Genomic DNA, 14,027 nt, shown 5'->3' on the forward strand with positions numbered 1-14,027 from the left:
ATGAAAGGTGAAAGCCCTACCGCTATGCTATCACTCCAGCCCTAATAACTATACCTAGACAAATAATATTGCCCCAAAATATATGTCCACCTAGAACCTGTGACTGTGATCTTATTTGGAAAAGGGCTTCTGAAACAGTAATCGAGGTAAGGTGAAGTCGCACTGAATTAAGATAGGCAATAATTGACAACCTACCTTAATTGCAGAGAGGAAGATTTGGAGATACGGACACAAAGGCACACAAGGAAGGCCAGGTGGCAGTAAAAGCAGAGGTTGGTGTGATGCAGCAACTGTACACCAAAGGCCACCCAGGATTGCTGGCTAATATGAGAAGCTCCAAGGAGCTGAAGAACCTTCCTTGGAGCTCCAGGAGATAAGGTAGTCATGCCAATGCCTTGTTTGGGGGATTCTGGTCTTCAAAACTGTAATCATTATGGAAGATGATTCAGAGGCAGCTCTAAGAAATTAATACTCTATATCTATCCTGGTATCTTCCACACTCGGATACAGCACAGCAGACCCTTCAATAAAGCTCTTTTATTCCACACCGCTTCATGACTAAGCTGAAGAGAAAAATCAACCCTGGCCAACATTATATGTAAGTTTTCAAAGACATGATGTTGTTCGATAGATCATTTTGCCTAGTCACAGTTTCCAATAACTTATCCAAGATATTAAAGTGAGGACTTACTGTCCTTTGCTCCATAGATATTTTGTAAAACAGAGGAAAGGAAGAGAAGCTGTGTGCTCAACCCTGGAGATGTAGGATATAGCAAGGAGATGGAAAGACAGTAAATTGGCTCTCCAGTACTAAATTCCTTCCATGTACCATTCCTCACAGTTTTCACCCAGACAGGACACCTGTTTCACATGGAAGGAAAAAGGCATCCAAATAATATCCACTATCCCAAAGAACCACCAGCAGAGCTCCCATTCCAACCCTGGGTCTGGCTATTAACCAAATCTTTTTTCCAAAAGATGTGTAAGTCTCATGAGGTGCTTTTCTTCCACCAACTAAGACTTTTTAAGATCAGGCACTTGAGGAAATAAGGCTTCTGCAGACTCTAAAAAGCCTAAAATGGTTTTGTGCCCAAGAGAGTGACATTCTGTGATTTTAGGACCCTTATCAAACTGACTATTATTTTCTTTAAGAGAACTAAATGTCTGTGAAATCAGCCATTATCTCCAGGTTCTTAGCTCTGGGTCTACTAAAGGAACAAGTAACTTCTAGCTAATTTCTGCCATTTGCAAAGGTCACTTTTGGGGTATTTCAAGGTGGAAGTTTAAATAATCCTAAAAACATTACTAAAAAAGGTAAGTGAACTAAAAAGCTAAATGTTATAGCTAGTCTACATCTAATAATATCAGAGTTGTATTATCAATATAGTACCAATAGTCAGAGCATTGGTCAAGAAGGAATCACAAGCCTGCATAAAGTAATCAGTCAATAAAGGAGAGAGGAGGGGAGAGGTGATTAGGAAATAGCATTTCTGAATGACACTAACAGAAGAGTGGAAGTGTCATAATACTGTTATTAATCAAAAGCATAGATTTCTGTTTTATTGGTAAAATCCAACACTCACCGTGTATAAATTTTTTATTGTAAAAAGTGACACAAGACTAAATCACAATAACGAGAATCAATAGCTAATTAGCATTTATAAATGCAGCTACTGGGAAACATATTTCAATTTCATAGCAAGGAAGCCAGGAAATCGATTAACAAAGCAAAAAGTGAAGAAAGCACAGGCTCGCCTGCCCGAAGTGATTCCACGGGCATTGTATGGCACTGCAAGCTGAGTCAAAGTTGTGTCCTTAAAGCGTCCAAATATAATCTGATGCCACTAGCCCCAGCCAAATCAGTAATCAGGCATACAGAGAAGAGATAAGACATGAAACAAATGCTTGGGTTCCAAAAACACCATCTTCTCTGGGCATTTTTCCAGGATGGTCTGATAAAAGTGAGTGGCACCAAAGAAAGCAAAAAAAAAAAAAAAAGGAAGAAAGCCATAGCCATTCCATCAAGAAGAATCACCAAGCATGTATTGTTTGGGAGAAGATGCAAGGGTATGTGAATCTGGTAGAGCTGTGAACGTTGACTTAAGGAAACAGATGGCTTTAAATTTGGCATGTTTCCCTTCCTTCATCTTTGGCATGTGTTGGGAAGAAGATTGAAATGGAGCCGTTAAAATGAGCAAACAAACCATTTTCTATAGCAGCCAACATGTGCTGATTTCCTGACAAGATGTTGTCACTCCTCGACATAGTCACTAAGTTGTTGCTCAGTGTTGACACGATCTGGTTCCATCTCAATCAGATGTAACAGTCTTCCCAACAATGCAAGGAAAACTGGAGAAACTAAATGATCCTCAGAGGGAAATAGCAGGGATTGGCTAGTAAAATGGGAACAGGAAAAGGGAAAAGTATTAAATGAATATGAAAGGACTGGAGAGATAGTACAGGGGTTGAGGGCCCCTACCTTGCATGGGGCTAACCCCAGTTCAATCTCCTATGGGACTGCATGTGGCACCTCCACCACCACCTCTAGGAATGACCCCTGAGCAGAGCCAGGAGTAAGCCTAGAGCATTGCCAGATGTAGTCAATCCCACTCCCAATGATAAATGAATATATAAAGTTGACATGAAAGGCTGGAAGCAGAAAAAGAGATGGGTGAGAAAGAAAAGAAGGAGTAAAAAAGCAGCACACAAGAATAAAAAGTAGGGTAATAGCTCCCACATTTTAGACCTTGCTACTCAACTCCTAGAAAGCTTTGAGCATCATTAGAAAAAGAGAAACACCCTTTTTCTTTTCCTCTGGGCTTTCACACTTGGCTCAGGTGCCTTTCTTCAAAGCACTATCTAGCATATACAAACTTCTCATTATAGACTCACTCCAACAAAACCAAATATTCCTGACCTGCCAAGGTGTCATGTACTAACTTGCATATTATAGTCAGGCTGAACTTTCAAGATCTTCTAGAGAGGTGCTTCCTTAGCACAACTGACCCTGAGCCAGGGGAGGTGCTCAGCAGATGGGCACCACCACCAGCTTCTTGCCATCACTAGACCTTGGGTTTTAACTCATCTTTAATAGACCCCCAAGTCAGTTGTTACCTAATTTAAAAATAACACTGGATCATCAACAGTGATCATCAACGCTTGTGAAACCTTTCAGTCCTATCCAAGTCTAATTTGATTTGTAGGACTTGGTTGATATCAAGATCCCTCCCATAAGGTTCTATGGCCTCCTCGATGCTCTCACAGCAGATAATACAGGCCGTGTCTATTAGTTCAGTACGTTCTTACTACACTACTCACTAGAAAGCAAACTCCTCAAGGATGGAGACAGTGCCTAGCATGCATGATTCCTGGTACAATGCCTATCGCATCGTATTTGGTAATGTGGAAGAAATGACTGCTACCTTTGGAAATGACTGAATCCTGTTATAGGAGCAAGAGCTATAATATAAATCTTTGTAGGAAACAAAAAGGTTATAAGAAGGCTTTTTAACAGGTTTTCATATCAATGGGGCATGGAGAATTTTTCAATGGCATGCCAAATTATATTTTCCTTAACAAATTTTCAGCAATTGGAATATGCAACACTGAAATCATAGTTTGTACCAATTTACCCAAGATGTTCAATACCATGAAAATTTAATATCAAATAGTAGTTTTAATATAATAGGTACAATACAATAACTGAACTCTACCATTAGTGTTCTGCTATTTAAAATTTATGCTTTCTAGTGCTGGAGAATTAATATATCAGGCTAGATACTTGCCTTGCATGCAGCCAACTCAGATTCCGTCCTTGGCATTGCATATGGTTCCATGAACTCCACAGAAGAATCCCTAAGCACAGATTCAGAAGTCCTAAGCACAGCTGGGTATGACCCAAACACTCCCTCACAAATAAAATTTAACATTTCTTCTTTGTAACATCTGCTACTTCTTTATTCCTCTTACCCTGTCACAACCACTAAGCAACATTTATCCACAAATGGTAAATGCCTTCAATTATGGCTTCCTACGCCTTTCCAAGGTGCTTATTTTCTTCTCTCTCTTCTGTGTGTGACCAACCTAGGTTAGACAACTCTCCCACATAAGTTTCCATGAGGTCGAATGTCCATCCCAGTGTTAATCCTTTTTCACTGTGGTATGATATGAAGTGTTCAGGGGCTCTTACAGGCTAAATGGTTGTTCTGTAGAACTTTATGAAGAGGTGCAAAGCACCATTTTTCTCTCACAATATAAGAGAAACATAAACTTTTCTGAGTGAATAAGCCCCTGTTTTCTATTTGTCTATAGTCTTGCATATAAATCCCTTGCAAATGATTTTCAAACTCCAAGGTTTATGACTTTAATTGAATCTGTTGTGAATTTTTAATGAAATCTGCATTTGTCCTAGTAACCTTTGGAGAGACAGACATCATATTACCATATTGGGGAGAATGGGATCACAGAGTAAGACTGAAGTAATAAGAGAAGCACAAAAATCACAAGGCAGGTTTTCTTATAAATTTATTTTCATATCCAAAAAATTAACATTCAGAGGCAATGATATTATTATACAGTATAAAATAACTAACTAAATTAAAAGTGGGATTTCTTTTTTGCTGATAAGGCACTGTTAAGTTATCCATTTAAAAAATTTACAATTTGCAGCACTTGTAGAAAAACACCTGTCCAATAATTATATAAATACTTGACAGATTCCAGTAGCCCATTATGTATCTTTTTTTTGGCAATGTCAGCTTTCTAAAGTCAATTAGCTTCTAAATTTGAAAGGTACCTGGTGGCCAACATACTGTTTATTATTCAAGGCATTCATTGTAATTTTTTTTTCACAGACTTGACAAGTCTGAAAAATCTATTAAGTTAAAAAGAGTGAAGAAATATAATACAGTTGATATTAGCAAACAACAATTTTTCCCTTAGCTGCAAGTTTTCCCGAGGGCATTTACAAAGTGCAACAGTTAAATATGTCTGTACATTTAAAACATTAAATATGTCTACAGCAAGATATTTTTAAATATTTTGAATCAAATACTATAGCACAAATATAATTTACAATACTTTGCACAGAAAACATTACATCTGAAATATAACTTTAGATATTATATAAAAATACATATTTTTCTCTCCTTGTTAGAAAAGGTATTTATTTGCAGGTTCCAGCATGATGTAACAATTCAAAAGAATTTAACCTTTCAGATGATCATCTATTTTCAATTAGATGACACCTTCCTCAAGTCAGCTGCAAAGTGACACATAACCATGAACTAGAGCCAGAGTGAACACGCCATCCACAAGAGCCTACTGCAGTTTTTCATATGGCAATTACAATTGCTTCCATCTGGTTTCATTCTCAGAATTCATTACAAAATTTTTTAAAACCATTGTGTAAGAAATCCTTTAGAGTGTAACACCATTTGAGTTCAACATCTACCCTTGATACATACACATGTGCTTTCTACAGGAGCCAAAAGCATTGATAATCTTCTTGTATGGTTGTGGATCATACCTCATAGTAGTCTCACAGACCTCCATACATCCTAGAAAACATATGCCACTCACTACTCCACAGAATGGAATTCAATCTATATCCCTAACTTTAAAAGCCCCAAAGTATGTCGCATCTTGATCTGGATCAAGAAGGGAAGGATTGGATACCTCAATGCTTATTTCTTCACCAGACCGTAGCTTAAAGAATCCCCCAACGTTTATGGAATAAAAATGGAACTCCGAATTTCCTGACCAGTTTTTGGTGCTTCCTCCTTTCATCAGGGTATGAGAACTCGGGATTTTGATGCTGGTTTTAACAACATACACCATCAGCTGAAGATACTCAGAAGCTAGGTCTCCTGAAGTTTCATGATGTCGAAAACAAATGTTGGCATAGAGGTAATAAAAGCCATCTTGGTTAACTATCAACTTTCCATTGCTGAAAGTCATGTTGGAGATCTTGGCCCATCCTCGGTTGTGGTACCAAGAGGACAGACTCACTTTGTGGGAACCTGAGGAGAGGAAAGGCATGTGGTTTAAAATCCACCCTTCAGTGAGAAAGGACATACCCACTAGCCTGTGCTTTTGAAGTAAAACATAGACAATTATAGCCATTATCCCAACAGGAGAACAGCATCTTAGAGTGTTTTGTTCTAAAAGAGGAAAAAATACATGTACTCATTGCTCTCTGCTAGGTGGATGAGAGGCTACAAGGACAAATCTCATTTGTCCTAACCCTATGAAGCCGACAGCATACTAAGTATAAGTTCATAAGTGTTCAGGTTAGAAGCAAAGAACAAGACCCTGGAGAAAAGATATTGATAACTGCCGTCGGAATCCAAAAGAAAGAGAGATTGTTTCCTCCCAGAGAGACCAAGAATGCTTTTGTTGAGTTGCTTCTGAGCTTGAGAATAGAGAGGAAATAAGGTTCAGCAAAAAGAAGTGGAAATGCTGTTCCATGTTGAAGATGAACTAAAAAGACAGTAAAACAAGACACCAGGATAGGAAGAGAACCCCCAAGGCTTCACTTGATTACACCTTCCTTCCAACTCATGGAGGCAAAGCAAGGATTTGGGTCACAGCAAATCTGATCAGGTGAAACTCCTAAACCCTATTCTCAGCACTGTCTCTTTCCCCCTCCTCTAATAGAACAAAAGGCTCAGGGCTGCACCAAAGAAATTCATGAAGAAAATATTTTTGACATTGTCCTCCTCAATTTCACAATCACATGTAATCCCGTGTCACCAAAGTGTCATAAAATTGCCATAGATTGTTAAGAATCCCCCTTCAGCTCCTCCTCACAGCTGAACTGTGACAAACAATGAATAAGATACTATTTCTAGGGCGGTGAGAGTTTTACAATGCTTTCTTCATTGGCAGTACCCAATGCTTTTCATAATTTAAGTATATTTTCCTAGGCCTTAAAACATAAAAAAATCTTTTTTTTAAAAACTGATGTAGTAATCATTCATATTTATATGGACACTTATTATCCAGAAGTTTTAAAAAAATGTTGACTAATGAGGGAAAAACTTGTTAAACAGTGTAAAGTCTGTAAACACATTTCCCTCCAGGGAACTTTGTAAACAGTTAGGCAAAGTTAAGGTTGTCATCTGTTAAGATTTTAACAAGGCAAAACGGGAGCTGAGCACTTTTTGAGTAGTTTGGAATTGGTTTCTGTATCCAAGGAGATATTTTTTTTTCTACCCAATCCCCAAAGAAACCAATTCAAGGACTTTGATTTAAAGTAGAGACCACAGACCCACTTTAAGAAAAGTGACAAGTGGAGGGGGCTGGAGTGATAGCACAGCGGGTAGGGCGTTTGCCTTGCACGCGGCTGACCCGGGTTCGATTCCCAGCATCCGATATGGTCCCCTGAGCACCGCCAGGAGTAATTCCTGAGTGCAGAGCCAGGAGTAACCCCTGTGCATAGCCAGATGTGACGCAAAAAGAAAAAAAAAAGGGACAAGTGGAGCCAGACCATTAATACAGCGGCTTGGGCACTTGCCTTGCATGCAGCTGACCCGGGTTCGATCCCAGCATCCCATATGGTCCCCTGAGCACAACCAGGAGTAATGCACATCCAGGAGTAACTCCTGAACATCACTGGGTGTGACCCCAGAAGTCTCCCTTCCCCAAATAGCTGATAAGCTTTAATTAGAGTATGTCATTGCTTTTGGTCATACTTCTTTGTCAAAACCCTGAACGAATGGTTTGAGGCTCTTCGTGTTCCTGGAGCGAGCAGATACCATTGGGCTACACTAGCATGAGACAGGAACGAATGGAGACGTTACTGGTGCCCACTTGAGCAAATCGAAGATCAATAGGATGACAAGTGATAAAAGTGATGTCATTGGAATATCTTTGCAGAACCAGAAACTCATACAGGCTGAAATAGCTTCCCGGAGTGGCTGAATCCTATAGTAACCTGAGCATCTCCAACTTCTCTAGAGAACCACAAAAAGTCTCTACTACCTTTGGAGTGCCACTTAGTAACTGTGATATGGCATAAAGATCTCCATAACCAGCTGGCCCAAGAACCAATCAAGGAGGGCATGCAGAAAAAGAAAAATGCAACAGGAACAAGCTACAGTGGGGCAGTTCATCCTTATGCAGGCCAGGGGAGAGGGGAACAGGGATGGTGATAGGCTCTAAATGAACCAAGGGTCACTGTGAATGGGCCAATGATCACCCATGCAGGAACACCAGTGACACCAGTCCATTAACAAAGAAAACGCAAAGCAAAATGTTTCTTATCTGAAACTTTTCTATTTCCTACTTTCTTATCCTATACCTGTGTTTTAATTATTTATTCCATCAATTATTTAACTTATAGTTTATTTTATTTGGTGGCAATTAATAGAAGCAGAATGACTAAGTGAAGTCTATCCTCTCAATGGGATGATTCAGCTAATTTGAGAATAAGGACTTGATATGACCTGGAAAGAAAAGAAACTGAAATGAGAGAAAAGAGGAACCTTGAACCACGGGGATTATGTAACCCTGTTGTCAGCAAAAATAAAATGGGTATCTTTATTTCCTTCCAATCCTAGATCTTGTTGGTTCATTTTGTTTTTGCAGTGTCAGAGATGGAACCCAGAGCCTCACATCTACAAGGCACGAACCCTACCACTGAGCCACATACAAGTCCATCATATCTCTACTTGCATCCATTCACTCAATTCTCTTATCTATTCCATGAAGCAGTCTTTCAGTTAATGTGTGTGGTGCTTTTCATGGACATTCACTCTGCCCATAATGAAGAAATCAATCAGGCTGTGTACTGTCAAGTCAGTGACCACACATATCGGAGAAAGACACGACAGAGGCATAAGAAACAGAACATTTTTATTTCTGCATGTCATGAACCACTTGACTGAACTCAGTCCGAGTACATGCTGCAGAAATGAAATCCCCTGGTGATCTGTGAGCTCATCCCAGTGAAGAGCTGGGACAGGGAGGACATGGATTATATATGCATGAGCTGAAAAGGGGGCGTATTGGCAGTGAGGGAAACTGTGAGAGCAAAGGAGAACTTTGTAGTGCATAGGGAGGCAAAAGGAAGAAAATAAAATACTGCCAAGGAGCAGAGCCATGAGCAGACAATTGAGATGAAAAAATAAGGAAAAGACACTGCAATTAAGTTCACAGATCTCATGTGACAAATCTGGTTTTTCACCACTAATGAGGCAGGCTGATGATCTGCCCAGCACTGCTAGAGGCAGGAGCGAGACCTCCCCAGAAAGGCTGAGCACTGCCCCACCCAAAGCCACGCATTCTAACCTCACAAAACACTTTCCTCTGTGTTGTAGTCAAGAAGCTTTCAAGATGCCTAAGCTAACAGTAGCTAAGTAGCAGTAGCTTCCTGCTTCTTCTGTGCAAGTATATGCTGAACCCTAAATGAACATGCACGATTAAAGCTATCTTCCTCCGAGTTATCTAATACAGCCACAAACTGGGAGAGAAATGGACTCAAGAGGCTGTTGGCCCAGCTAGAGGAACAAATTCTACTTTTCTTAAACAGAAGCATATAGAAACTCATTTCAACTCAGTTTCAAACTCAATAACCACTGGAAAATAACTAGGCATTTTGCCTTCTTCTTTGGCAATGATTTGATGCTAGGTGCCTGAAGAAAGAGCTTTATAACTAAAACATGCTTGCTATTGCCAAAGAGACTTTGGCACACAGTCTAATGCAATATTTATCATATGCTATTTAAAATGAACTGAAAAGATAAATGCAGAGTACATTCATAGCACACACAGCTGATAGAGCAGTTATTAATTTGATTGCCTCTGCTAACATGCAAAGTTTAACACTTCAAAAATTAGGGTAGCTCTACCATAAGGCACACAAACACATATGGGGAGAAATCTGCTAATAAAGCATATAGCTAGTACAGGAAAGAGCTTAGAAAAATCCTAAGAACCAGAAAGTTGCTTTTTTTATTCTCTATGTCTTTAGTCTGGAAAAATCCCTTCATGACTCATGCTATGTTAGTGGCTTTAAAACTGCATATTAATACTTGGACTTTTGAGATGGGAGAGATAGTATAGCAGGTAGGACACTTGGTTTACATGTGGGTTACCCCAACTCAATCCCTGGCACCACATCTGGTCCTTTGAGCACTGCCAGGAGTAAGCCCAGAGCACAGAACCAGGAATAAATCCTGAGCATACCATGTGTGGCCTAAGAATGAAATAAATAAAATAAAACTTGGATTTCTTTAATACTCAGAAAATCTGTCTTACACCATCTTTGACTCAAGTGCAACATAATAATTGGTCAACTAAACTCATATAGCAATCACAAATTGCATTAGCATAACAGCTTCCCAATAGGCACTTAGTTCACAACCTCAGTGAACTTTAGAGACACAGACACAGACACAGCTACTAGTGACATCTCCATGAAGAAGCAGATGCATGAATGATTTCAATAATTTGCATAAGGTCAGAAGGCCAGTCCATAGTCCAGGTGGTCAGACTTTAGGACCCCACTACGAAAACAACACTAATCTACTTATAGGAAAAGAAACATATAAGTACTCCATATCTATTTCCTTCCAATAAAGTCCATGGGCCACAAGGCATTTCTAGGGTAATTTAAGAGTGTAAAAATCATGGACTTGGAAGTCATCCAGAATGGAACCTAGCTTCTGACACTGGAACCACCTGTGACCTTGAGCAGGAAACAAAGGCTGCATGAATTTTGGCTTCTCTGTCTGCACAATCTGAAAGGTATCACCTGCAGAGGCGTAGTGAAGATTAGAGAAAATAAACACAGAGCAAGATGCTTCATGCATTGATTTTGTTCAAGAAGTGATATCATAACAACAATAATGTTCAATTGTCACTCTATCTTAATATTATAACAACAATAATGTTCAACTGTCACTCTTTCTATCTTAATATGATCCGTACTCTTCTCGATGCTCAGCTTTTCCATGGTAGAGTTACTAGTAGGGATTATGTGAAGGAATGGCTGGTTTGTTCATGTAGATGGAGGGTTAAAGCACTGGGATACCTTTTTTTCCAGAAGATAATTAGGTCTCCAAGGCACTGACTTAATTCTTACTAGACAGTGTGATAAGTCCCTGTACAAGAGGAAATGCACCTCATTTTCTAGCGTGCTACCGATTCCAGAGCATGAATGCTCTGTCCCTCTGTGGACCACTGCGGGAGACGGCTGAGTTCATAATGATTTGCAAGAACGCAGGCACCTCAGAGAGTCACTGTGGCAGTGTGTCAACTTTGATTTAGGCAAGGAAAAGTGAGCTTTACTATAAGGGGTTGACTTCCCAGTACTACACAGAAAACACCCATCTGATGGTCTGAAAACAGAATAGTGACGATGTCCACTTTAACATGATGGAGAATCTTTGTTTACATGATGTGGATCATCAACTGTAAATGAAACAATCTCTCTTGTGACCTAGAAGTTAAGGACTTGCAAACATTTAGTTAAAGGCAAGTAATAAGTTGAGTTTATTACATGGGCTAACAAATGGCTGTTGAGCATTTTTCCAGGCCAGATGCAAATGCCGCTTACCTGATGGGATGTTAGTGGCATTAATCGTGAGATGAGCAAAGGGTTGGATATCAGTCTTGCCCCTTCTGGCCAGATCTGCCCAGGAGCCTTCCACCATCACTAGAGATGAGAGAGAAACCAGGTTAGCCCAAAATCCTAAAGTCACCCTATAGGATTGTGAACAATCAAAGGGCCCATTCTCACCTTTTTCTGCTCTAATATGTTGCGATCTAACAATATGTTGTAATTCCTGAAATAAAAAGAAAAGAAAAGAAAAATATCAGCATACATTCACTCTTTTGATAAATGAGTAAGAATTCAGGTCTATAGCACACACAATAAATGAGTGCTCTTCTTCAAAATACGCCAGAAATCCACAGACAGCAAAATCCCCTGATGGTCTGGGTAGCTACCAAGGGACATCTGCTCTCAAAAACCTCTGCTGATGTGCTGAGATAGAGAAGGGAACACCTAGTAGAGAATGTTAAGAGGATCCACTCAGGTCGAAAGCTGAGTGCCGAAAGTAGACTATAGACTGAACATGATGGCCACTCAATACCTCTATTGCAAACTACAACATCCAACAGGAGAGAGAACAAAAGGGAATGCCCTGCCGCAGAGGCAGGGTAGGGTGGTCGGTGTTGGGGTGAAGGTGGTGGGAGGGATATTGGGAACATTGGTGGAGGAGAATGGGCACTGGTGGAGGGATGTAAACGAAATGCAAGCATGAAAGTTCATAAGTTTGTAACAGTACCTCACGGTGATTCACTAATAAAATTTTTTTTTAAATACCCCAAAAATAAAAATAAATAAAAAATTTAAAAAAAACTGTGCTGATGTTCCTAAAAAGTATAACATATACGGGTCATCTCACAAAATGGACAATAGCACTATAGTGCTGTCATCCTGTGGTTCATCAATTTGCTCAAACGGGCACCAGTAACATCTCCAAAGTGAGACTTGTTACTGCTTTTGGTATATCAAATATGCCATGAGTAGCTTGCCAGGCTCTGCTGTGCAGGAGGGATACTCTCGGTAGCTTGCCAAGTTGTCCGAGAGGGACAGAGGAATTGAACCTGGGTTGGTCACGTGCAAGGCAAATGCCCTACCTGCTGTGCTATGGCTCCAGCCCCAAATGGACAATAAGGGAAAATAAAAAGACAATACACATGATAAAACATGGACTAATTGAGTGTAATTAAAACTCTGTAGCAGGTACACAAATAGAGATGAACTTAACTAGGAAAGTAACAATTACCAGAGAATATATGACTCTCCCAGATCTTCGGGGAGGCTCTTTCAAAGCCCATTTTGTTAGTGAATTCCTATTATAACACCGAAGCGCAGGCACAGGAAAGAGAATGATGCCAGTTCCCAGTGGTCAATTTTTTTATTTTAAAAAGTCACAGTGTATTTAAAGCGTTACATGGAATTCTAAAAGCTTTTAGAGTACCAATAATTAACCTAAAATATTGTCTCAAATAGAGATTTAGAAGAATAAGCCAGAAAAGAAAGCACATAAAGAGCACGGGTAATTGCATCTCTCAATTTGAGCCTTCAGAATGAAGGACCAGCTAGGTAACCTCATGCCCACCTGAATCAAACCTTTGCTTTCATTAAATAGGCAGTGGAATGAATAAAAGCTCAGGCGCAAATCCCTCTCAGCCACCTACACAAAAACTGAGGATATTCACAACATCTCTATTAGAAAGAAGGTAGTTGTGAAAATGAAATTAGATAATTGCCTGCAAGCACTTAACAGGGAGCACCACCGGGGGTAATTCCCAAGAGCAGAGCCAGGAATAAGTCCGTAACATCACCAGGTGTGGCCGCAAAGCAGCAACAACAAAAACCCCAAATATACCAGAAGCATGAACTTGAACACAGCCGCAAACAGAGCAAGCACCACGCTTCACTGGACGATTGCTCCAGCCGTGGTTCTGAGAATTTTCAAGAGGGGAGCTAGTGTCACAGACCTTTAGCCTCAATTTGAGAAGCAAGCCCTCACCCATCCTCAGAGATTCCACAGACAGGCCAGGGGGAGATTTTCTGAAAGCTTAACTCACAGGCCAACGAAGCCACACATTCAAGTCAGTGATGATGTGGGCAGGAAATATCTGCTCTCCCACTGGGGAATGGACTCCTCTGCCCATTTACAACCCTGCTTTGGGCCAGAGCAAAGAGTTTTCACAATAGCACGACTCAGAAGCACTTCCAAAGTCTGCTAAGGAAATAAAGGCATCACGTCCCAGGACAAATGGAAGCTGCAGCCTGACACGCCACGACATTCCTGCTTCCATGGGATTGGCCGTAGAATAGTCAAGAACTACAACTCATTGCAAAAACATTGAAGGGCAGTTTCCATTTGGAAAAAAAAAAAGCAAGAATAAGCTGTGTCTACAACCTTCAGCTGCCAAAAAAAAAAAAAAGCATTCTCAATTTTTTTTCCCTACTCCACTTTCAGTTTTTTGAGCTGTAACTCATTGTT

At 40.1% G+C, this 14,027-nt stretch overlaps 1 protein-coding gene across 1 annotated transcript in view; it reads right to left on the reverse strand.

The window, feature by feature from the left end:
• Positions 1-5,598: 5,598 nt before the first annotated feature.
• TNFSF11 (TNF superfamily member 11) overlaps positions 5,599-14,027 on the reverse strand; it is a 34,589-nt gene continuing 26,160 nt past the window's right edge. The window contains exons 3-5 of the mRNA XM_004604590.2: positions 11,744-11,789; positions 11,561-11,659; positions 5,599-6,020 (exon numbers count right to left, since the gene is read on the reverse strand). Coding sequence (XP_004604647.2) covers positions 5,599-6,020; positions 11,561-11,659; positions 11,744-11,789 — 567 coding nt within the window. The remainder of the gene's footprint in view (positions 6,021-11,560; positions 11,660-11,743; positions 11,790-14,027) is intronic.

This window comes from Sorex araneus, chromosome 1 (genome assembly GCF_027595985.1).
Source record: "Sorex araneus isolate mSorAra2 chromosome 1, mSorAra2.pri, whole genome shotgun sequence".
NCBI lineage: Eukaryota > Metazoa > Chordata > Mammalia > Eulipotyphla > Soricidae > Sorex > Sorex araneus.